At 45.4% G+C, this 26361-nt stretch overlaps 1 protein-coding gene across 8 annotated transcripts in view; it reads left to right on the plus strand.

Moving 5' to 3' along the window:
• The window catches only part of RALGAPA1 (Ral GTPase activating protein catalytic subunit alpha 1), a 335676-nt gene that overhangs the window by 185080 nt on the left and 124235 nt on the right, over window positions 1-26361 (plus strand). For all 8 annotated transcript variants that reach the window (XM_068254030.1, XM_068254031.1, XM_068254033.1 and 5 more), the window contains one exon: window positions 15647-15830. In XM_068254030.1, coding sequence (XP_068110131.1) covers window positions 15647-15830 — 184 coding nt within the window. The remainder of the gene's footprint in view (window positions 1-15646; window positions 15831-26361) is intronic.

A 26361-nucleotide genomic window follows, 5' to 3' on the forward strand; every position in this document is an offset into this window, starting at 1 on the left:
TCTTCAGAGCCGCAGCTGCCCGCGGTCCTTTTCGCTGCAGTCTTAGTATAGACTGCAGCCTTGCGATATACATGTGCTGCCGCCGCCATCTTTCCTAGTTACGGCGTCCTCACCTGATGTCCTCCCTAGTTACAGCGTCCTTCCCCGACATCCTCCCTAGTTACAGTGCCCTCTGCTGGTTGATCTGCGGCGCACATGTGTGCGTGACATCAGAGGCACTATAACTAGGAAGGACGTCAAGGGAGGACGCTGTAACTAGGGAGGACGTCGGGGAGGACGCTGTAACTAGGGAGGACGTCGGGGGAGGACGCCGTAACTAGGAAGGATGGGGGCGGCAGCACATGTATATCGAAAGGCTGCAGTCTATATGAAGACTGCAGTGAAGAGGAGCGCGGGCATCTGGGGCTCTGAAGACATTCACAATGCATGACAAGACATCCTGGGATGAAGAGAGCCAGACGAGGAGGAGAGGATCGAGGCAACAGGATCCGGTAAGTATATTCCGGGGCCACATTTACCGCATCTTTGTAATATAAGACGCACCCACTTTTCCCCCTCATTTTTGGGGAAGAAAAAGTGCGTCTTATATTCCGAAAGATACGGTACATTTCTTAAATTCAAACTGAAAGTCTTCATTTCAATCACATTTTGATTGCTTCTTTTCAGTTCCATTGTTATTATTTATAAAGGCAATATCATAAAAATATTTTCACTGACCAAGTTTTTTGGGATCAAGGCTATTTAAAGATGCACTTGCCCTCTTCTCTCTGTCCTCAAGGTTTTTATAAGGTAGAGAAAATAAAGTCTACTTCACCACTACTATTGCGAAAAATTTTATAATTTAAAATGCATGAAAACACATACAGTGGCTTGCAAAAGTATTCAGCCCCATTGAAGTTTTCCACATTTTGTCACATTACTGCCACAAATATGAATCAATTTTATTGGAATTCCACGTGGAAGACCAATACAAAGTAGTGTACACGTGAGAGGTGGAACAAAAATCATACATCATTCCAAACATTTTTTACAAATAAATAACTGCAAAGTGGGGTGTGCGTAATTATTCAGCCCCCTGAGTCAATACTTTGTAGAACCACCTTTTGCTGCAATTACAGCTGCCAGTCTTTAAGGGTATGTCTTTACCAGCTTTGCACATCTAGAGACTGAAATCCTTGCCCATTTTTCTTTGCAAAACCGCTCCAGCTCAGTCAGATTAGATGGACAGCGTTTGTAAACAGCAGTTTTTAGATCTTGGCACAGATTCTCGATTGGATTTAGATGTGGACTTTGACTGAGCCATTCTAACACATGGATTATGTTTTGTTTTAAACCGTTCCATTGTTGCCCTGGCTTTATGTTTAGGGTCGTTGTCCTGCTGGAAGGTGAACCTCTGCCCCAGTCTCAAGTTGTTTGCAGACTCCAAGAGGTTTTCTTCCAAGATTGTCCTGTATTTGGCTCCATCCATCTTCTCATCAACTCTGATCTGCTTCCCTGTCCCTGCTGAAGAGAAGCACCCCCAGAGCATGATGCTGCCTCTGTTATAAACTGTTCTTATATCACCTTGCTTCGACACCAGTAACTTCTTACAGTTACGTCTCACAGACTGTGAGATCACTTGACTCTCCACACCGCAAACAGGATATAGACTTTCTCAGGCTTCTTCAATGTTTACGTTATTTATTCAGGAAACAGGAATACAGATAGATACATTCATCTCCTGGCCAAGCAGACTTCCATGTTGCGTTACAGCTGCTTGAGTATCTTCCTACTGAAGATACCCAGGTCTTCTTGTATCTACTCTATGTTACAGCTAGACTACCTATGTACAGCATACATTATATCAGATTACAGAAAGGAATAACATGCTTAGAGGTCCAAGTCGGCCTTGCGAGCTAGTGCAGAAGGAAGAAGCAGAAGTGAGTTCTCCATCGCTCGCTCCAGATTTAATACCGACTAGGAAAGAGTTAAATATGACATCATCTTCGCCACCCCCTATATCAGTCTATTGGTGGACCCACTCGTGGTGTCATCATACACACCTACTTGATTAATAATCAATGAGGCGTTTGGCCTATATGCAGGACCGTGGATGTTTAGTAAACATGGCCAATGTTTTCTGTTCCTGTTGAGGTCAGAGTGGCCGATGGCCTTCTTTTAGGAACATGTTCTCAGTATCTGCGTGTATCCTCTGCTACACGCAGACCCTGAGATGCCTCTGCCTGCATCACAAAACCTCTATTTATTTTAAAGACATACACTGCGGACAAGCCTTTTACATAAAACTCAGGCCAAGTAACTAAGGCCTACTTAAATTATAACAATCCCCCCTAAAACGGCTTGACCCGCAGATCCCAGCGTCTGAACCTCTCCCAGTACCTGGTTTCTTTTCTTTTATGTTTCACTCTTCGATGTTCGTGCTCACACAACTTCTCTGCTCTAGGCGATTACCCCTGGAAGAGAGAGAGCAAGACCTCTTGGTCTTCCTGTAACCAGGCTCTCTGGGGAGGCCCTACTTCTAAGTCCCTCTATACCACATGCTCAGCATTTGCGTCACTCACGTATCACTCACAAACTTGCATGACCACAGAAAAGTGAAACTCGTTTGGTTGTTACTCAAGGGAGCAGTGCCAGGTGCCTTCTAAAAGAGCGCCTTTATACAATCAGCTCCATCACAGGTACTACTAAACCTATACCCGTAACCCTGTATATCCCTTAATTTAAACTATTGGTTCAGGAGATTGTTTATGAGGCACCAATCTCTGAACCAGGTTAATTTGTTTTACGAAATTTTAACACGCAACCTCACCTGGATAATGATGCCTAAAGTTGTCATCCCCATCCAGACGACCAGTGGGTGTAGAAAGAACTTTGGAACTGCAGATGCCCCGTCCGAGTGTCCCTGGAACATCACCGTAACCTTTGTCCACCAGGGCAGACTGGAACTCACCTGCTCATTTTTGTGTTCTACCTCGTTAAGATCACCTGTATCATGGTGAAATCTTACCTCTAACTTAGTGTACTGTTTGTTTAACCTTTGTAACAAAATGTGGTCGTCTTGGATCAAACCCTGTTCCCCTTTGTCCCATGTCGGGTTCTCTTTCAGGACGGGAACTACCCGTGAAACTTTGACATTTAGAGTTCTCTTAACAATTTGAGAAACAACGTCATCAAACCTGGATGACAGGATCCATATGGGATCTCCACTCACACAATATGTTCCCCTTGGAAACTCCCCCTTATCGGAACAATTATGAGAATATACCTTGAATGTATCATTAGACCTTATGTTAAAAAACCAAGCCTTTCCTTCAGCCACCGGAACTATCGGTTGGGCTTCAGGGTGGATCTTTTGAATGGTAGCCTCGCATTCTGCGTTATTGAGCCTGCAGGCTTCTTCACTAAATTTGACTTGCCCCGGCCAACGCAGGTACTTCTGCAAGAATTGCCCGCATGAGGACAACTCTACTTGCTTCACCTCCCCGTCTAGCACCAAAAAAGGTTGACCTCTCAGGTCCTGGTGTAAGACCCGGGTTGAGGTGGGAACTAAGGAAGTGGCGGTGCCTAAAGGAATGTTGCACCGTTTCCATTTGTTCACCCAAACATCTCGAAGCTGCCATGCAAAAGATCCTTCTCCAGAAAAATTAATATACCTCCCCTTGTCCAATCTCTCGCTGACAAAATATGTCCTCAGCTGTCCTGATTGGACCTCTTCCCCCCTTATCTCCTGAGGCACACTATGTACCTGAGGTCGGGAAGATTGTACTCTCTGCAATCGTTCGATTAAGAGTACCTCTTCACTTACCCAACTATCATGAGGATAAGCTGTTGCATATGGACTGTGTAATATCGTCCCCTGTTGTGACCCGTGTGGTGTGAATGGGGTTCCCTGTGTGGGCTTTCCCTCCCCCGGGACCGCTCTCCCCACCCTCTTTGTCACCTGGAAAGGTGGCTTGATCTCGATTTTTACTTCTTGTTTCGAGAACCACCCACCCTTGGCTTTCCAGCCTTTACGTGTGTATAGTTGTTTCAGAGGCACTCTCTGTTGGTAGCTCCAGAGTGTGATGTTGTCCCCCGCGTCTCTCCGGCAGGAGAATTGACACCTCCTACTCGTTCCTCTCCAATCTGGAACCATCTCACTCTGCATAACCAAGACAAGGTACCCCTGAATCACACACTCCACCTCTTGCATGTACCCATTGTACTGCAATGTACCCTTTAACAAACCTTTGGATCGGTGCATCGATTCTGGGAGTGTGGTATTAAATAGCAGATTTACACTGCCATTCAATTCCCACTGCCCGCACACCTGACCCTTCAGACCTTTCACCCACCTTGTGCCATGAAATTTGTTTTCTCCTGGCACAAGTGCTCTTTTCCTCCGTCCCTGCATGGTCCATCTGTGCCAAGCGGAGGGAGGTGTGAAAGGATCAGTACCTTTGTCACCCAACATTAACATGCTTGGGCCTTGCATTCTCATTAACCCCTTATTATACATGAGAATGTCCTCTCTTCGTTCTCCTAGGACGAAATGGCAACCTAGGATCACCATCAGCACGGTACTCTTCATTATAAAAGCACCACCTTGGGAAAGAAAAACATTAGCAATTTGCACTATGCTTTGCTCAGACAGTTTTTTAGACGTTTTCCAATCTCAGGAACCTCGGTTTTTAGTCTCTTTCCAATTTCAGGAATCTCGTGTTTTAGTCTCTTTCCAATCTCAGGAATCTCGCTGTTCTCCAAGCTTAGATTGGCATCTGGAACCTTTCGCGTATCCGCCTGACATCTCCAGCTTTGCTGCCAGCACTGCAGCTGTCTCAATTCCATATTGCCAAACACCTGAAATCGAAATACAAACAAATCAATTCTTATTAATGATTTGGGATTCGCCCTGCGGCTTGTACTCTTTACACTTTAAATTGATCAATATATATCGTAATTGATCTCGTTGCTTTATGGTTCTCATGAACTCTGTTTACTCTTATTGGTAGATTGGAGTTAAACTTCACCCCCCTACCTCAGTACTATCCTCAGTACTTACCTGTTTAAAATATGCTCCCGCGGACTTCACCTTTGGAAGCTCTCACCTCATTGCAGCTCACTCCACATTCCCCCCTATCTGTCCATGCGCGGCCGTCGCATGCACAGATTACGGATGCCACACCTGTTGCTGCTTTGCAGGTGAGCCTGCAATGCTCTTACTCATTATCGCATTTACTTATCTAGAACTTCATTGCGATACCAGCTCTGCTAGAAGTTCTGTGTGTTGTACCCTCTGATCAATGTTTGCCGTGCCACCACCCCCAGACTTCACAAAAAAACGGCTGCCTCCTTGTAGGAAGGAGCACTTTGCACTTAAACTACACAGGGTGCAGGGCTAAGCATACCAGCGTCGCATGCCTGTATGCAGATCCCTGAATGCCCACATGGTAGGTAGTCACATGGCAAACAGCGTACTGATACACTGTCACTCTGTAAACGGCAATTCTATCATCTGTATAATTGCCCCATGAACTGCTGTCAGTCCTAGTTCATTGTGCTACAAATGATAGGAGCTGGAAAAAACATATTTGACCAATCAGTGGACGAAAAAAAAAACGCACAAAAAAAACGCTCCAGCCCAGCATAGACCTCCCAGTCCAGCTCTGGCTCTGTCCACGACAAAACCGGAAAAAACGTTACCGCTCTGCAACAGCGGCGACGGAAACCCGTATTGGTCAACTCCCTTTTTTCCACCTCCGGCACCCCCCCCCTGATGCGCTGTCCCCCCTTTTCTATTGGGAACTTATGCTGCACCACCCATTAAGGTGCCCCACTTACAGGAATAATCCCATAAGCAACTCAGTACAGACACTTCCCTGACCTGCACTGCTACGTGTGTCCCTGCACCTAGCTGGGACATTTTTCCTAACCGTGCTCCTGCTAATCATACAGTAATAGCTTGTTGCACGTATCCTGGCATTCCTTTCCACGGACTCAGGGAAAACCTCTGGGGAAATACTTTGAGACCCGAGACACTCAGTAGACTGTCTCTGTATTTCTACCCCCCTCCCTTTCAGCTGCTCTGCCCGGAGCCGCGAGCACAGCCTGACGTGACGTGGATCCCCCAGCCCCTCCTCCCCCCCTGCCATGACGTGTGGGGGCCATGACTCTCGGGGGCGGGCTCTCTCCACTGCCGCCATTTTGAGCCCTGGACTGCCAGCTAAGATGGCTGCTCCCATAGCAGCCTCTCGTTTCCTATATCTTAGGAGAAAGAACAAAATACACACAGAACAAACATTGTTATGCATAGTTACACACAGCATCGATACCTTTTACCGAGAGTCAGCCTTCCGCTACCTATCCTCTCTGGGATGCTTGCCAAACTTGAGACCAACCGCGTCACAGCTGCAATGCTAAATATTTTACATCCTAGCATCACCCAGGAACGTGGAACCCTCTCTCTCCTCACAAAACATCTGCAGTTTATAACAGCGTAACTATAAACCATATTAACAGCTAGTACTGCTGAGACGAACAACAGACGAGCTGGCTGAACAACATAACAGATGCAGATATTTACAAGCATGTTAGCAGCTCTGACTGGAAATACGAGAAACTTGCAGAACATCTCACAAACAGAAAGACACTTGATTTCCTCTTCTATCCCCACTCCCTCCCATCCAGTACTAACAGAAGCAACGCTGGCTTATCTCCTGCTGCGGGGGACCCCCCTCCCTGCTCTATCTGGACATTCTTCCCAGCCTCTGTAGAGACGGGGAGAGAAGAGAAGAGAAAAAAAAACCCAATCAACTTCTTTCCAGCAAAAACATGCCTGAAACAAATGCAGAAATAACCCCCACGTAAATATGCAACACAGGAAACTTGAATCCGAAGAAACCAAACAAAACACATAAACTCTGACAACCGCACCCTGCATTTACAAGATGCGAAGCCCGCAGCCTCCACGCTGCAATTAACACAGAATAAAACAACATAAATCAAACTTGCCTGAGCAGCAGATTCTTGGCCATACATCAGCATTCCCGCAACGTCACCTGCGAAACTTCCATGGACTCCGGAACTTTCTGAGCGTTTAATTACCGTCATCTCCGTCCCCACACTGGACTGGCTCAGTGGATCGACATCTCCCACAGCGAGTTGCGAGCTGGCCCCGGAGTGTCCCGTTCGACCCATATTTCGGCTGGTGACTACAGTGCACAATGTAGTCACAGTGTAACGTCCAAGAGTTTCGCCGCTGATTTCTCGAATCGCTGCCGTGTGCTTGGCTCCCACACACTCACACCAGCTTATCAGTATCAGCTTGATCAAGATATTCCGCTTGTTTTGCTGTGGAATATCTTGAAACCAATTTCTTCGGCCCCGGCCCCGTCTGCCTGTATTGCTAGGCAGGGAAGGATTTCAGGCACCACTGTTATAAACTGTTCTTATATCACCTTGCTTCGACACCAGTAACTTCTTACAGTTACGTCTCACAGACTGTGAGATCACTTGACTCTCCACACCGCAAACAGGATATAGACTTTCTCAGGCTTCTTCAATGTTTACGTTATTTATTCAGGAAACAGGAATACAGATAGATACATTCATCTCCTGGCCAAGCAGACTTCCATGTTGCGTTACAGCTGCTTGAGTATCTTCCTACTGAAGATACCCAGGTCTTCTTGTATCTACTCTATGTTACAGCTAGACTACCTATGTACAGCATACATTATATCAGATTACAGAAAGGAATAACATGCTTAGAGGTCCAAGTCGGCCTTGCGAGCTAGTGCAGAAGGAAGAAGCAGAAGTGAGTTCTCCATCGCTCGCTCCAGATTTAATACCGACTAGGAAAGAGTTAAATATGACATCATCTTCGCCACCCCCTATATCAGTCTATTGGTGGACCCACTCGTGGTGTCATCATACACACCTACTTGATTAATAATCAATGAGGCGTTTGGCCTATATGCAGGACCGTGGATGTTTAGTAAACATGGCCAATGTTTTCTGTTCCTGTTGAGGTCAGAGTGGCCGATGGCCTTCTTTTAGGAACATGTTCTCAGTATCTGCGTGTATCCTCTGCTACACGCAGACCCTGAGATGCCTCTGCCTGCATCACAAAACCTCTATTTATTTTAAAGACATACACTGCGGACAAGCCTTTTACATAAAACTCAGGCCAAGTAACTGAGGCCTACTTAAATTATAACAGCCACCACCATATTTGACAGTGGGGATGGTGTGTTCAGAGTGATGTGCAGTGTTAGTTTTCACACATAGCGTTTTGCATTTGGTCCAAAAAGTTCCATTTTGGTCTCATCTGACCAGAGCACCTTCTTCCACATGTTTGCTGTGTCCCCCACATGGCTTGTGGCAAACTGCAAACGGAACTTCTTATGCTTTTCTGTTAACAATGGCTTTCTTCTTGCCACTCTTCCATAAAGGTCAACTTTGTGCAGTGCACGACTAATAGTTGTCCTATGGACAGATTCCCCCACCTGAGCTGTAGATCTCTGCAGCTCGTCCAGAGTCACCATGGGCCTCTTGACTGCATTTCTGATCCGCGCTCTCCTTGTTCGGCCTGTGAGTTTAATTTCTCATCCGCGCTCTCCTTGTTCGGCCTGTGAGTTTAGGTGGACGGCCTTGTCTTGGTAGGTTTACAGTTGTGCCATACTCCTTCCATTTCTCAATGATCGCTTGAACAGTGCTCCGTGGGATGTTCAAGGGTTTGGAAATCTTTTTGTAGCCTAAGCCTGCTTTAAATTTCTCAATAACTTTATCCCTGACCTGTGTGGTGTGTTCTTTGGACTTCATGGTGTTGTTGCTCCCAATATTCTCTTAGACAACCTCTGAGGCCATCACATAGCAGCTATATTTGTACTGACATTAGATTACACACAGGTGCACTCTATTTAGTCATTAGCACTCATCAGGCAATGTCTATGGGCAACTGACTGCACTCAGACAAAAGGGGGCTGAATAATTATGCACACCCCACTTTGCAGTTATTGATTTGTAAAACATGTTTGGAATCATGTATGATTTTGTTCCACTTCTCACGTTTACACCACTTTGTATTAGTCTTTCACGTGGAATTCCAATACAATTGATTCATGTTTGTGGCAGACATGTGACAAAATGTGGAAAACTTCAAGGGGGCCAAATACTTTTGCAAGCCAATGTAAATATAAAGTACATTTCTTCCAGAGTAAAATGAGACATAAATTACTTTTTTCCCATGCTGCTGTCACATGCAGTAGGTTGTAGAAATCTGACAAAACTTGACTTGTTGTGGACTACCCATCTCCTCATAGGGGATTCTTAGGGTTTTCTTTATTTTCAAAAGCACTTAGTGGATGGCAGTTGCTCAGTCCAACTGCAAGAATAGCGTGCAAACAGGTTGGGGGGCGATCTGCATCTTTGTATGGATCCTTTTCAAGGGAGTGCTTTTATAAAGAATACATTGAATACTGAAAAATCCCCATGAAGAGATGGAGTAGTCAAAAGCCTGTCAGTTCTGGCAGATTTCTTCTAACTACTGCAAGTGACAACATAGTAGAAAATTAATTTATAGCTCATTTTACTCTGGAAGAAACATACTACTTCTTTGTATTTGTTTTAAATTTTACAATTTTTGTTGATAGTGGTCCTTTAGGAGTTTTTGGAATCCACAAGATTCAGTATGTTCAGTAATACCAGGGACAGATTGTACTCTATCACCAATTGCCTTTAATTACAGCTCTTGGACATTAGAGACATAAGCTTTGTCACGTCGGATAATGGTTAATAAATTAGAGGAGATAGCAGAAGACTTGTACTTGAGAAATCAATGTATTTTAGCCCTAAGGCTGAATATCGGTTAATGTTCTTTTATGAGAGCGCTATATCATTTAGTTAATGTTCGAAATAAGAAGTTGGATTTGGATTGTTATTCGCAGTGTAAAATCATATTCTGCTAATAAAATCACAGATAGAAAGCAATTGTTACTGAGTAATAGGACCCTTGTAGCTGGCAAGCCACAATTCTCACGGCATGTAGTGTTACCATTCCTAGTCGTTGATACTCTTTGCATGGCCCTGTTGTGAAAGCCTGTGACAAATGGTCATTAAACAAACTGCCAGTGTGATTAATTCATTTGAAGAACAAGGGAACTTAACTAGTTAACCACTAAGAGTTTTTTCCTCTTAGAGTGAACCTTAACCGAGTTAAAAAAAAGTTTCACTTACCTGGAGCTTCCACCAACCCCTCTGCAGACCGCCCTGGTCCTCAACGATCCTTCGGTCATCTGCAGCCAGCCTGTTTTGTTTTTAGCCAGTGCACATGCTCAGGTCAGCCATGGCGAGTGCAATTGAGGGACGCGTGCGGCCAGGGCCACTTTAACCTTTCAGCGCTCTTCCCTTATATTCGCCAATAACTTAATCAGTACTTATCACAATGAAATGATCTATATTTTGTTTTTTTCCACCACCAATTAGGCTTTCTTTGGGTGGTACAATTTGCTAAGAATTATTTTATTCAAAATGCATTTTAAAGGGAATAATCAGAAGAAAAAAAAAATGTAAAAAATGATCTCAGTTTTCGGCCATTATAGTATTAAACTTAAATTTTCTACTGTGCTTAAAACCCACACATTTTATTTGTCCCGGTTATTACAACATTTAAAATATTTCTCTAGTACAATGTATGGCGACAATATTTTAATTAGAAATAAAGATATATTTTCCATTTTGCGTCTATCACTAATTACAAGCTCATATTGCAAAAATAACAGAAATATACCCTCACAACATGCATATTAAAAAAAATTAAAGAGACTCTGAAGCGAGTCTAAATCCACTTTCTTAACTTTTATTAATGTTAAGCACTATAAGCCCTGCTAAACCGCCACATCCCGCAGCAAAAGAAAGGGTTTATACCCCCCAAATCCCCCGTGTAAAATCCACGACTTTCTTGGTCGTGGATTTTGCTGCTCATGGAGGCAGAGCTTTGAGTTGCAGCTCTGCCTCCATGCGCGTCAATCTGCCCGCGGATCTCCGCTTCTCCTCACCCCTCTCAGTGAAGGATGATCAGCGGGGATTGACGCACATTGGCAGAGCTACAGCACTAAACTCTGCCTCAAACAGGGAGCGCTCCCCGGCCTCACCAGAGGGGATTTGGGGGGTATAAACACCTCATTTTGCCGTGGGGATGGGGCGGTTTAGCAGTTTCGGCAAAACTGTGCAGCGCTACAGTTGCTCTGACTCCAGGTGGCCTCAAAGCCTGCCCGCTCTGTCTACTCTCTTACCGGCCGCTCATCACTGCAATAGTGAGCGGCACTGCACATGCCACAGTAATCCAGGATCGTCGTGCCGGCAAAACCTGCCCGCTCTGTATCCACTCAACCCTGCTGCACTAGATGACATTTACTCCACTCTGTTGGCTGCACACTCCACTCCGGGCCCTGCATAAGGTGAGTGTCCACACCTGAAAAGTTTGACAGTGTGAGAGGCATGGAGGCTAAAGAGAGCTCCTGGACTGCTGAAAAAGAAAAAAAAATATGCTGGCAGTCAAGGGACTTACTGTGCTGATGGCAGGCACAACTTGTTAGGCAGGGAAAATATTCAGTACAATCTTGAAGTCACTGCATGCAGGACTTGCACATGTGCTAATTGTAATATTAACACATGTTATTAACGTGAGCATATGTACAAGTCCTTGCTACAGCTGACTTCCAGATTGTACTGGAGATTTACTGTACTTACAATGAGCTCTGTCTGCCTTCAGTCCAGTATCGAATTGTAGATTGTGAACATTTACTGGAGTTTTAAGCCACTGCATTTCCTACCCCCGGCTTATATGCGAGTCAATAATTTTCCCCTGATTTCTGATGTAAACGTTGGGGGGTCAGCTTATATGCGGGTTGGCTTATATGCGAGTATATACAGTAAGTTATAGCACATTTCACTCTGGAAGAAATTTACTTTTTATTTATGCGTTTCCGTGTATTTTAAATTTTAAAATTTTTTGCGATAGTGCTTCTTTAAAGGGAAAACAAATGGAATTTCTGTCAGTCGCTAAAACTTGCCACATATTCTATCATGCAAGGCCTGCAAGTGCTTTCCGATCTTTTGACCACTGTTGTTGACAGACTGACAGTCATTTATAGGGAGTTTGAAGTTAAAATAAACTTATGAGATAATGATTTGTATGTGTAGTACAGCTAAGAAATAAAACATTAGTAACAGTAATTAGTAAAACAGTATGAAGCACAGATATGTGCTTCATACTGTTTCCAGTACAGGAAGAATTAACCTCCTTAGCGGTAACCCCGTGTGTGACACGGGGTAAGCCGCCGGAGGGTGCCGCTCAGGCCCTGCTGGGCCGATTGACATAATTTTTTTTTTGCTGGACGCAGCTAGCACTTTGCTAGCTACGCCAGCACCCCGATCGCCGCCGCCGCGCGCCAGATCGCCGCTATCCGGTGCGGCGCGCGGCCCCCCCCAGACCCCTGCGCTGCCTGGCCAATCAGTGCCAGGCAGCGCCAAGGGGTGGATCGGGTCTCCCAATGACGTCCCGACGTCGGTGACGTCATTCCGCCCCGTCGCCATGGCGATGGGGGAAGCCCTCCAGGAAACCCCGTTCTTTGAACGGGATTTCCTGATCGCCTATCGCCGGAGGCGATCGGCGGGGCTGGGGGGATGCCACTGAGCAGCGGCTATCATGTAGCGAGCCCTCGGCTCGCTACATGATTTAAAAAAAATAAAATAAAAAAAAAACTGCTGCGCTGCCCCTGGCGGTATTTTTCATACCGCCAAGGGGGTTAAAGGGGCACTATGGCGAAAAATTGTAAAATTTAAAATATGTGCAAACATAAACAAATAAGAAGTACATCTTTTCCAGAGTAAAATGAGCCATAAATTACTTTTCTCCCATGGTGCTGTCACTTATAGTAGATAGTAGAAATCTGACAGAAGCGACAGGTTTTGGACTAGTCCACCTCTTTATAGGGGATTCTCAGCAAGGCTTATCCTATATAATAAAACCCCTGTGTCTCTGCGACCTGTCCATGTGTGTGTGTCCGTGCTTCCAGACCTGACAGTTTGCTGTCTGAGATCCTTATTGCATTGTGGGAGATAACAGCTTTTTCCGACTGCCAAACAAGCAACATCTCCGTGTGCATATACTTCAGATAGTGGTGGGGACAGGTGAGCTGGAAGTGTCGATATGCACGTTGCCGGGGTTTAGCGGCTGTGGGCTAGCACCTGTTTTTTGGCGGGCCTTTTTACTAGTATTCTTTATAAAGATATTTCCTACAAAGGATATAAGCAATGATGCTGGCCAGCCTCCCTGCTGACTACACAGTTTTTTGGCAGTTGGACAGAGCAACTGCCATTCACTAAATGCTTTTGAATTAAATAAATCCCTGAGAATCCCCTAATGAAGAGATGAACTAGTCCAAAACCTGTCGCTTCTGTCAGATTTCTACTACCTACTGTAAGTGACAGCAACATAGGAGAAAAGTAATTTATGGCTCATTTTACTCTGGAAAAAAATCTACTTATCTGCATATGTTTGCACATATTTTACATTTTACAATTTTTTGCCATAGTGCCCCTTTAAGAACTTCAGTTGTGTTCTATGCAAAAGAGCTTCTCTGAGCTCTCCGACCGATTTAGAGAGCAATGCTGTTTTCTGAAGCACTCATCTTAACATGTCTCTCACTGTTTCTTGTTTAAGGTTTTTCTGCCAGGAAGTTCAAGGGGTCATTAGCTCTGTTTCATCATTTAAACCGGGTCCCCAACCCCCGGGCCGCAGCCCACTGCTGGGCCCCAGGCTGCTCTAAACTGGCCCATGCAGTCTGTCATCACAGTGCAGAGAGAAGTGTCACTGAAGTCTGCCGAAGCTATAGAGAAGAGCCGTCTGCAGCTATTGTTACTGCTGCCACCTAGTGTCTGTTATTTGTAATGCAGCATGCTTTCTGTCTGTATAGACACCAGGTGGCAGCAGTGAGGATGACTGGGACGCTCTAGTCCAGGGGTCTCAAACGCGTGGCCCGCAGGCAATTTGCGGCCCTCGATGCAATATTTTGTGGCCCGCGCCGGCAAAAGCTTCCTTCTAGTTTGCTTCAGTGCTCCCAAGTAATCCCCCCGCATCCCCGCCGCTAAACGAGGGCTGCAGAGCCCCCAAATCGCCCGGGGGGCAATCCGGCGGCATTTCCTGGAAGGGGCAGAGCTTTCAGCTTCAGCTCTGCCCCTCCTGACGTCATTCGTGGCGCATCGCCGCCTCTGCCCGCCCCTCTCACTCTTCCTTCACAGGGTGGGGCGGGGAGAGGCGGCGATGCGCCGCGATTGACATCAGGAGGGGCAGAGCTGAAGCTGAAAGCTCTGCCCCTTCCAGGAAATGGCGGCGGATTGCCCCCGGGGCGGTTTGGGGGCTCTGCAGCCCTCGTTTTGCGGCGGGGACACTGTGTATTACTTGTAATGGGAGCACTGAAGCGAACTATAAGGTGAAATAGGCAAAACAGTTTGCTTCAGTGTGAATTTGATTTTGAAATAAAAATCAATGCAAGGGGGGGAGGGGGGGGGGGAGCTGCTGATTGACTTTTTTTGTGAAATCTCTTATGCGGCCCAGTCTCATCCTGTCTTTGCCTCCAGCGGCCCCCAGGTAAATTGAGTTTGAGACCCCTGCTCTAGTCCCTTGCCAGCCACAAAGTTCAGTCTGGAGGTGAGCAGCTGATGCTGGAAGCTAGTATGGGAAGAAGAGTGGTAGGGTTAAAGTGAGTGTGGGGAGGAGAGAAGTGTGAAGTGAGTGCAGGGAGGAGGAGAGGGTGAAGTGAGTTTAGGGAAGAGGGTAAAGGGGCTGCGAGGTGGAGGGAAAGGTAATAGTGAGGGGAGGCAGATGGGGGTAGGAAATGTCTATGCCAGTAGAGAAGGAAGCCCAGGCAGTACTCCCCTTCAAACCACCTGTCACACCAAATGTACCTCGTGCTGGTGGCTTATGCAGCAGCCCCAGTGCAGTGCAGAGGCATCTTTTCCAAAGTGCTGAGGGTGATGAAGATAGTGGTTAGGTGGGGCTGGTGTTGCAAGGATTTCTACACACACACACACACACACACACACACACACACACACACACACACACACACACACACACACAGCCCCCCTTCACTTCCCACGTATCCGCCCGGTCCTTGGAAAAAATTGCCTGATGCTGAAGCGGTCCTTGGGTCAAAAAAGTAATCTTGTATGGATTACTCCCACTGTCATGCACCATCTCCCCAGTTTCCTGTCTTGTGTGGGCTACTCCCACTACCCAGCACCATCTCCCCAGTTTCCTGTCTTGTGTGGGCTACTCCCACTGCCAAGCACCATCTCCTCAGGTTCCTGTCTTCTGTGGATTACTCCCACTGCCAAGCACTATCTCCTCGGTTTCCTGTCTTGTGTGGATTAGTCCCACTGCCCAGCACCATATCTCCAGTTTCCTGTCTTGTGTGGGTCACTCCCACTGCCCAGCACCATCTCCCCCAAATTATTTTTTTTTTTATTATTATTTTTTGAATTACTCCCACTGTAACACTGTAAATAAAAAAGGAATATGGCCATCCTTTAGCTGGCAAATATTTTGAGTTGCAGTTCTATTAATATTCATGTTGATTTGATGGTCATCCTTTTTCCCATGCAGGTCTTACATGACTGTGTCTATGGCTCCCAGCATTTCAGCAACCCGCAGTACTTTCCCATGAGCCTTTCAGATCTGGCATCTGAAGACTATGATCCTTTTCTCCAGCTGGAATGTCTGAAGGAACCGGAACCCCTCCACTCTCCAGATTCTGAGCGCTCCCACAAGCTGCAGCCTGTTACTGAAGGTAAGTGATCAATGTGTCTTTATTTCAGATGTACAAATAATGCCGGAAATAACATTAGCAGTCTGGCCTGTAAGAAGAAGACAAGTAAGTTGCACAACTCCTTTCTTTCAGCTTTTCTATTATCCTGACATGAAATGCTTTGCAAAGTCAAGAGATTTGCTCCAATGCAAAGCCTGTCACCAGTTTTTTCAATAATTGTATGAACCAGCTATGAGATTCCATGATTGCCTACCTCCTCTATGTATTCAGGGCCGGATTTGTACTTTTTTCCATCCAAGGCCCACTGTCACCAGCTGGCCCTGGACCGACAGCATACTAACCCCCCCCCCCCCCCCCCATCCAACTCAGCAGGAATTGTAGGCTCCTCTGAGGACAGTTAGTGAAGTGATGGCAGGGATTACATTGTAAGCTCCTCTGAGGACAGTTTGTGACATGATAGCAGGGATTCGATTGTAAGCTCCTTGGCGAGCGGCACATTTGGTGAGTGACCGGCAGCTCATAGATCACTAAGCGCCTGTTCGCTACCCCTTCATCCTCCGAGTGCCAGATCCGGCTGTCGGTAGCCGACCACCGCTATGTGCAAACTGTGTAGCAGTGTTCAGGTCCGCTTTAAACAATACCAGTTGCCCAATAATCATGATGATGTCTTTAATTGCAGTAGTATCTGGATCACACACATAAAACGAGCATAAGCAGCTTGCAACTGTAGTGCGAAAGGGTTAAGTCAGACTTCAATCAGAGACACCTGATATGCATATACTTGTTCAGGGTCGATGGCTAAAATTATTGAGGCAAAGGATCAGCAGGACTGCCAGGCAACTGGTTTTGTTTAAAAGGAAATAAATATGGCATCCTTCATATCCCTCTCACTTCAGGTGTTCTTTAAAATGGAGACATCTTTCTCCAGCTGTTAGCATGTTATTTCCTGTATTAACCTTATCAATTGGATCCATATGGTCAACATAAATTGACATAGCCAGATTTAGTGGAAAAGGATTGCTACAACAGAGCACTTTCCAGACAGTATGGTCTTTATTGACTGTGGGGGCTCTCCGTAGTGTACGTAGGTCAGGGGTAGTCAAGCAGAAAGTTTGTTGGGGTTGTGGCAATACTTTCTGCATTATAGCACACCTGAAGTGATGACATCATGAGACAAACATCTTCAATTAAGGTTTTAGTGCTGGAAATGTCAAAGGTTTTATGACTTCTTTTTGTTTTTCAGCTGAACAAGTTAGATTTGTCATGGCTGCTGTTTAGAATTCAGTCTTAAAATTAAGTCCTTAAATTGAAAATAAAAATGAGACTAAGTTCTCCTTATCTTTAGTAAAACCCATACAACTTATCTCATCTCAAGGTTATTTTCACTTCAGAACCTGAACTCAAAATAAAAAGTCAAAATAACCATACACCGATCATACTTGCCTCCTGTGTAGTCTACTCCTCAATCTCTTTCTCCTCTCCTGCGTCCCATTTGTCCACTGTGATTAATGGATTTCTCCATCCTCCATTTTAAAAATGGCCATTACCCCATAACAGCTTCCTGATCAGCACCCTATTAAACTGTAACATCACCCACTTGAGCCAAAGGGGAACTTGGGCATTACCTTGCACATTCAGTTGTAACTAACAGCTGCTGATATATAACTGACAGCAACTGGTATATTTCAGTTCTGACAAAATATTATCAGAACTGGAAGGGATCACTGTAAGAAGAAAATGTTGAGCCTCTGAGAGGAACTGACAGTGAGGTTCGTATGTAATATTCATTTGCAGCTACGTCATGTGTTATTTTAAATAATTTTCCTCGCTTCAGGTTCCCTTTAAGAGGTGGAGCTACATCGTTACATAATTGGCGCTGCTCTACTCTTACTATGAAGACGTGTCCATCTCATGACTACCTAAGGAGCCATCCCCAGAAGCTTCATTGAGCTATACAAACTCTATTGGCTCTGGCTGGATAGGGTACAGCCTCTGACACAGAAGACAAGGGCTTGAATCTGTTCAGTAAGCCAGCATCTATTAGTAGGAGTCCTTTGGCAAGACTCCCCAACACTGCTACTGCCTACTTAGCGTGCCCTAGTGGCTGCAGCTCTGGCGTTTTGAGCCCACCAGAGGAAAAGCGTGTTATAAATTCTGTGTCTTGTAAAGAGGGAGGGGCAAGGTCAAAAAATCCAAGCACCATGGGAAAGAGAATGAAGGAAGGAATATACACCATAAAGGCTAGGGTAGGAAAGCATGGAAAGTAAGAAGAGCAGGGTGAGAAAAAAAGCATCATTAATAGCATTACTGAGTGTAGCACTCTTCCTCGCATAGATTGGTAAGACTGCTGTCATAGTAGCCTTTATTTTACTCAACATTTTAAGTCCTCTTTAAAGTTTTATTTATTTTCATTTTTTATTTTAATTAAAGTTTGATAGTAACTCTTCTTTCAGCATCGGAAATGCTTTAACCATAAAATGTAACTAGTTTTCCCAATTTTCAGCATGTAATCTGTTTTTTCCCCCTTACCATGAGGCCAACAAAAATATTGAGTGCCAAAATAAACTTTTACATACATAATTTAGGTTTTTCACACCAAAAAATGGAAGAGGGCACCACGCCAGCTCCCCTAATGGTAGAAACAGCTATTCTATTAGCAATCATGGCACCAGTTGAAGGTTTGTCAGTGGGATGTCGTACACAAATCATTTCATTTCTTGGATCAGCAAATAAATTGAATCCTCCATATGGGTCTCGATTCAGCCATGGGATTCAGGCGTGTTTAGACGGCAGGCTCATTTCCTGGATTTGAAAGCATCCTTTAAAAGGGCACAGTGGTTGCCAGTTGCCAGGTTCGTGTTTCTAGGCTGTACTTCTCTCCTGTCTGAAAATGCTTGAATAACACAATCCATGATCAAGCACTGGAAACTACAAAATGGGCTGTAGAACTACATTTACCAATATAAATATTTTATGCTCATTTGCTGCCTGACATTACGTGTTATGTCTCTTGCACGTCCTGCTTGAAGCTGCATATACACTATGTAAGGTGCCCACTGATGATACAATTTTGATTGTACAATCCTACCATTTATTTTTTAATATGAATGCAACAATATACTGTATATACTCGCATATAAGCCAACCCATGTATAAGCTGAGGTACTCACTTTTTCCTCAGAAACCAGGAAAAAGTTATTGACTTGCGTATAAGCCTCAGTATAGCCCCCTTCACAGTAGCCAGATGTGCCCCCAGTACAAGTCAGCCCCCTTCCCCATAGCCAGATGTGCCCCAAGGATGATACAGTTGTGTCTCAAGATGCCACTAGATGGTGTCGTAGATATAAGACACAGTGATTGCCACACAGAAGAATTCAAGATTGTTGCACTGCTGGCACGCTCAGTTCCACAAGCCAGGGGACACAAGTAGTCTTGAGCAGTGCACTTTGCACAGCATGTTACAGGGGATTGGGGCACGGACACAGCAGAGAGCCATCTGGCAAGAGCAGGATCACGAATGCATGATCCTTACGCTCCTCTGCCAGTAACAAAACCTGCTCCACCACCCGTTATGCTCCCCTGACTCGCATATATGCAGAGGGGGTAACTTTTAGCACATTTTTTTGTACTGGAAAATTATGCTTATACGTGAGTATGTAAGGTAATGCAAAACAATTTGCAAAGCACCTTTCTCTGAAAAAAAAAGCACATAGGTATGTCTCAAATCAATACATGGCTGCAGGCTAGACTGTGTTACTGAGGAAATGGTCAGGTGTTCATAAATGCCAGACTAACCAGGTGACTTTTTAGTTTGGACTTTAATGCTTTCAGAAATGGAGATATCCTGATTGGGTGTGGCAGGGGGTTTCAAAGTGTAGGGGTATCATGACAGAAGGCTCTATCTCCAAAGGTTTTGAGGTGGACTCTGTGGGTGACTAAAGGTGGCCATACATTAGAACGATTATGGGCAGATTCGACCACACGAGACAAATTTATTTCTAAACGAATCGGTTTAGAGATAAATTTGTCTCTAGTCGGATCTGCCCATACACTACAGGCTGATTCCCATCCGATTTCAGCATGAAATCATCAGGGAGTTGGCTGAGCCGCCGTGTCTGCCCCACCGCTGCCCCCAAAATGTATAAATGTATGTAGTGTAGTACATTTATACATTGCCTGTCCTATAGCAGCTTCCGCATGCTGTCCGCCCGTCTCGCCGATTAACAGCCACATACACGCTGGCGGCACATAGCGTCTGACGTCAGACGCTATGTGCCGCCAGCGTGTATGCGGAACCCGGTGAGATGGACGGAAACCGTGTGGAGGCTGACGCCGGACAGGTAATGTATAAATGCACTACACTACAACCATTTACACATTGCGGCGGCGGGGGTTTAGTGTCTCGTTGCTCGTTCGCAATTCGGCCGCCGTACCGCCGCGTACCCGACCAACCAACTTCGGGCAAAAATTTTCCAGCATGCGCAATCGACCGTGCGGCCAATTTCTGTCCCGAAATTGGTCGCTTTGTCGGTCGGGCATGCACTTGGCAGCACCAATTTTCATCCAATTCGATTATAATCATCGAATTGGATGGTCGATTGGTTGGTTGGTCGGCTAGTGTATGGCCCCCTTAAGTTTATTAGATCCTTTTGATCTTAGATTGTGGGAGGTGTGACGCAGTTGCAGCAAATCCTTCTAGTATCCAGGGCCCAGATTGTGTAAGGATTTGAATGTCAATAAACCAATCTTAAATCGAATTCTCCATTTTATTAGTAGCCAGTGTAATGAGCAAAGTATCGATGTTACATGGCAATGGCGGGGTTGGCTTATTAACAGCTTTGCAGGATTAAAGTATCCATTCAACATATGATACCTCAGTTTTCTACTATGTAAATTAGGTAAGATAGCACAAGCAAGATTGTATCATTAGGGGATCTCCGTAGATAAACCCCTATATAGTGTAATAATTGGAAACACCGGGATAAAGAACAATAAGAATGCTGCTTACAAGGGTGGGTTGTGAGAGGCAACCACAATGGAAGCCTATGGATAAAACTTCTCCATACAGATAGATTGAATAATACAGGCACTCCATGTGTATGGTGTCTCTCCATATTGTTATATTGACCTGAAGCAGCGGGTACGGCCAGCGAAATGCATTGTCATTTGTGTCCAATAAATAACTTTTTTTTTTTCGTTCCTCATCTGAGGTAAGCGCACTTATTGTTTCTAACAGCGTACAAGAGCCAAATACACCCTGGGATGCCTCTTCCCACCCATTGTATATTCTCAAACTGTTAGCTGGCCCATATTCAGAGCAGTGAATTCTCCTGTGTCTTGTGCCCTAAACCTTTTCATGGGTTACACAATATCTCCGGTTTATACCGTTGTGCTTGAGTGTGAGATGTTTAGGAGGTACAAGATACGGAACCTTTATATTGCGCTTTTCTCCTGGTGGACTCAAAGCGCCAGAGCTGCAGCCACTAGGGTGTGCTAAGTAGGCAGTAGCAGTGTTGGGGAGTCGTGCCCAAGTTCTCCTCTCTGAATAGGTGCTGGCTTACTGAACAGGAAAAGCCAAGATTCGAACCCTGGTGTCCTGTGTCAGAGACAGAGCCCTTAACCAGTACAAGTATACAGGGATGTGATGTTTGTTTAATATCCTCCTCTCCTCTCTGTTAAACATCCATTTTCTCCGACACTCCAGCTATCAGTTGTGTACAACATAAGTGTGGCTCAATGTTTTCTGCTTCCCTCCTTTGTTACTTGGCCTGGTGTTTCCTTTTGATCCTGTTTTCACAAAGGCCCAGTATGGGTCACCACAAAACTATTCAGCTTTTGTGAGGGTCTGTATTCTTCTTTTTTTCCCTTCTTTCATTTGCACTGTTCCCTTTTTGGCGTTCTGCACTGTAGATACGTTTGGACCTCTATGTTGGGTTCATCGATCAAGGAGCCTACCTTAGAAGACAGTTCTCCTGGTATTGTATTGGCTATGAAAAATACCGCCAGGGGGCAGCGCAGCAGTTTTTAAAATTTTTTTTTTTTTTTTTTTAAATCATGTAGCGAGCCCAGGGCCCCCCATCCCCCCAGCCCCGCCGATTGCCTCCGGCGATAGGCGATCAGGAAATCCCGTTCAAAGAACGGGATTTCCTGGAGGGCTTCCCCCGTCGCCATGGCGACGGGGCGGGATGACGTCAGCGACGTCGGGACGTCATTGGGAGACCCGATCCACCCCTTGGCGCGGCCTGGCACTGATTGGCCAGGCAGCGCAGGGGTCTGGGGGGGGGCGCCGCACCGGATAGCGGCGATCGGGCGCGCGGCGGCGGCGATCGGGGTGCTGGCACTTTGCTAGCTGCGTCCAGCAAAAAAAAATTATGTAAATCGGCCCAGCAGGGCCTGAGCGGCACCCTCTGGCGGCTTACCCCGTGTCACACACGGGGTTACCGCTAAGGAGGTTAAGGAGTCCTTGGACTAGACTCCTGGAGGGCTGGAACCCGCTAGAGTAATTTTTTTGAGCTTTTAGGGAGCGATTTAAATCGCTGGCGATTGCCCTAAACGCTTTGCCAATGTAAATAAATGTAACAAATTCCACAGTAGTGATTGCGATTAGCAAAATCACAATCAAAGGACATGCAGCATTTTGGGAGCGTTTGCGCTTTAATGTAAAATATTGAAGCGCTGGCAAATCGCTCATGAATCGCTACACATAGCTATTTGTGTGCGATTTTAAAGAGACCCTGTAACAAAATTTTCAGCCTTATTTCTTCTATGAGTTCCTATACATGTTCTAATGTGGTCTGTCTTACTGCAGCCTTTCCTAGTTGCACAGTGGCTGTATTATCTCTGTTATATGATCTAATCTTCTTTCCTCTGACGGCTTTGTTGGGCTCAGGCACTCAGGCTGCTCTGCTTGTCATAGGGAGAAGCTATACACTCCCTCTCCACGCCCCCTTCAGGCTCTGTATGAGTCACAGACTGAGCTTCTCTGAGCCTATCACAAGCCATGTCTTTTGTTTGTAAACACTGCCTAAAACTGGCAATTACAAGCCAGGATTGCAGCAGGGAGTGGCAGAAACAGCACAGCGGGGCCCAGGAGAACATAATGAATAGAATGGTATACTTTTTATTGTAAGAATTTTAGAGTACAGATTCTCTTTAAATTACTGCAAACTGTAAAAAAATTATAATAAATCAAAAGGACAAATCAGAATTAAAATCGCTAATTGCAAATCGTTGGCAAAAAGCTTACACTTTTTAAAATCGCTATCAAAATTGACGGAAATTGCTCATGAAATTGCTTACAAAACTAATTAAAAACGCTAGCGATTGCGCCAGCGATTTGTAGTGGGTTCCAGGCCTAACACTGCTACTGCCTACTGTGCCTTAGTGGCTGCAGCTTAAGTGCTTTGAGTCCACCAGGAGAAAAGTGCAATATAAATGATATTTGTCTTGTCTAATACTTTTAGCCATAGACCCTGAACCAGCACGTAGATCAGATGTTTCTGACTGAAGTATAGGGGCCCATACACTGGTCGATTTTAGCCATCAATCGATCGATTAATTCTATAGAAATTCCCCATTCAATCGATTTGCACCCGATTTGATCTATCTGACAGGAAGGAAAATCTAGGTGGATGTGCTGCTGGCAGCAGATCGATGGCCCATAGAGTTTTATTCTGAAATCTATTAGAAATCTGTTCCTAGTGTGTGGCACACATCAGATAGATTCCTGTCAGATTGGACTTGACAGGCATCTGACAAAACTATCTGATGGACGAATCTGCTGCAAATCTATAAGTGTAAGGCCACCTTTAGACTGGATTAGCCACATGCTTGTTTCAGACGTGATCCAGGCACTACCGTGGCCAGAGAGATCAGCAGGACTGCCAGGCAACTAATATTCTTTAAAAGAAAATAAATATGGCAGCCTCCGTATCCTTCTCAGTTCAGGTGTCCTTTAAAGAGAACCCGAGGTGGCTTTGTATAACGTTAGTGGGGCACAGAGGCTGGTTGGGCACACTAACACCAGCCTCTGTTGCCCCATGGTGTGTGTCAAAGACCCCCCTGCTCGCCGCTATCCTTCCCGCAGTGCTGGCGACACGCAGCGCGTCGCCAGCACAATGTTTACCCTAGCGCTGTCTGTCAGCGCCGCTCCCCCGCCTCCTCCGCATCGCCGCTACCCGCCCTCGTCCCTTCCCTCCAATCAGCGGGAGGGAAGGGACGAGGGCGGGTAGCGGCGATGCGGAGGAGGCGGCGGAGCGGCGCTGACAGACAGCGCTAGGGTAAACATTGTGCTGGCGACACGCTGCGTGTCGCCAGCATTGCGGGAAGGATAGCGGCGAGCAGGGGGGTCTTTGACACACACCATGGGGCAACAGAGGCTGGTGTTAGTGTGCCCAACCAGCCTCTGTGCCCCACTAACGTTATACAAAGCCACCTCGGGTTCTCTTTAAGGGCAACAATTGTTAGACATTGATGGAAGTATTGTATTTTCCTTTTGGCCATGTTTGAGTCCGGCGTGACAGTTTGTGTGGTTTCCATGCTTTAAGGATGGCACGTGTGATCCTCTGCACTCTTGTGTCATTATCCTATCTGATTGCCCTTAGCCTACTTTGGGTGTCATGATGCAAATGTGGTACAGTTCATTACTCCTAAAGAATAATATTAAATTGCTATTCATGCAGATAGAGGTGTATAGTTTCTTTGGCAGGAGAGGTCATAATTATAGCCTGTGTGGAAATGTTTTTTTCCCCCTGTCAAATGATGATCGCCCTATTAGTGCAATGCACTCGTCTATAGGCCAGAACAGATCCTTTCTCCCATAATTACATTTTCACCTCTTGTTATTACAAGAGGCTAACATTTGGGCCTCTTGTCACAATTGGTTTCATGTTTTCTTTTTTTCCCCAGCTCCGAGGACAGCGGGCGTTCTGTGGCTGTGCAGCTTCTCTGTGGGCCATAATGGGCTGTAATTACTGAGTTTGGAGCACAATGCCTGGGTGTTTGTTTAAAGCTGAATAGCCGGCTCTGAATAGGCCCTCCTATTAAGTAAATAGAAGTTGCACAAAGCTGTATTATCAGGGATAGCCGAGGGATTGCATTCTCCACACGTGTGTCTTTGTAAATACAGATTTTTGTATCTGCGCTGTCGGTACAGTTGCCATTTTGTACATGTCGCCCATTCTTCTCTGTCTGCGTGAGGGATTTATTCTGTCCGTCTACCGGGCAGAGCAAGCAGACTGACTTCTAAAATTTAGGTTGCTGCTAATTTGAAAACCGTCTTGTGACACAGTTATACTTTGACAGATGATGTTAAAGTCGAACGCCAGAGCAAAAGATCAATTTAAAAATTTTGCTGTGGAAGTCTAAACAGCAGTTTAAAGCAATATCCTCTTTATTATCACTTTAGCAGACAATTTATTTAAAGGCTTGCAAGGGCTCCAGGCCAATTTATATTCGCACATTTTTTTTTATTTCTTATTTGTTACATTTCCCTACTCCTAATTAGTACTGCTGTGATATGTATTTATAGCCACTTTTCACTAGAGGGAAGTGTGAGACGATAACACAGGACCTCTGCTTTCCGTTTCTATATTTTCTGCTAGTAGAGAGAGATCAAAGCATTCCAAGAATTTACAGCACAATTAGTTTTGCCGAATGAGGTCAAAAGCATTGCAATTATCTCAAACAAGATAACTGTATTGAAGCTGCTAATGGGCTAACGAAAGCCTGTAGTGAAAAAGTGCCCAATTTGAGTACTTACACTACATAGAGGGAAGCCTGCATAATCCGGAGGCTTCCCCTGTCCCCCTCCTCCTCACCTTTCCTCTGCTGGCTCCAGCTGAAAACAGTCACAAGCACTTGTCAATGGCACGCGCCTGTGCAGTAACACGGACCTGATCAGCTTTTTCTGCTGAAGCCTGAGCTGGGTCATGCTGCTGTGCAGGCGTGCTGGTGCTCGCACAAGGGCAGCACTGGAACGGCGAGGCGGAGGGAGGGGAAAGCCTTTGGAGGAACCTCTCCCGAGATAAGTTTTTACATTCTTCATTTGCAAACCTCACAGATTTGCTGGTTAACTCGAAAATGTAGCGTTTTCTTTTAATGCTGTAATATTACCCATACTTAAAGAGACTCTGTAACAGCATTTTCAGCCTTATTTCTTCTATTCTTTAAGTTCCTATACCTGTTCTAATGTAGTCTGTCTTACCGCAGCCTTTCCTAGTTGCACAGTGGTTGTATTATCTCTGTTATATAATCTAATCTTCTTTCCTTTGTCGGCTCAGGCAGGCATGTGCTGCTCTGCTGTGATAGGTAGAAGTTATACACACCCTCTCCATGCCCCCTCCAGGCTCTGTATGAGTCACAGACTGAGTTTCTCTCAGCCTATCACATGCTGGTTAGCAGCCATGTTTTTTGTTTGTAAACACTGCCTAAAACTGGCAATTACAAGCCAGGATTGCAGCAGGGAGTGTCAGAAACAGCAAAGAGGGGCCCGGGAGAACAGAATAGAGTGGTATGCTTTTTATTGTAAAAACTTTAGAGTACAGATTCTCTT

This window comes from Hyperolius riggenbachi, chromosome 9, assembly GCF_040937935.1.
Source record: "Hyperolius riggenbachi isolate aHypRig1 chromosome 9, aHypRig1.pri, whole genome shotgun sequence".
Classification (NCBI taxonomy): Eukaryota; Metazoa; Chordata; class Amphibia; order Anura; family Hyperoliidae; genus Hyperolius; species Hyperolius riggenbachi.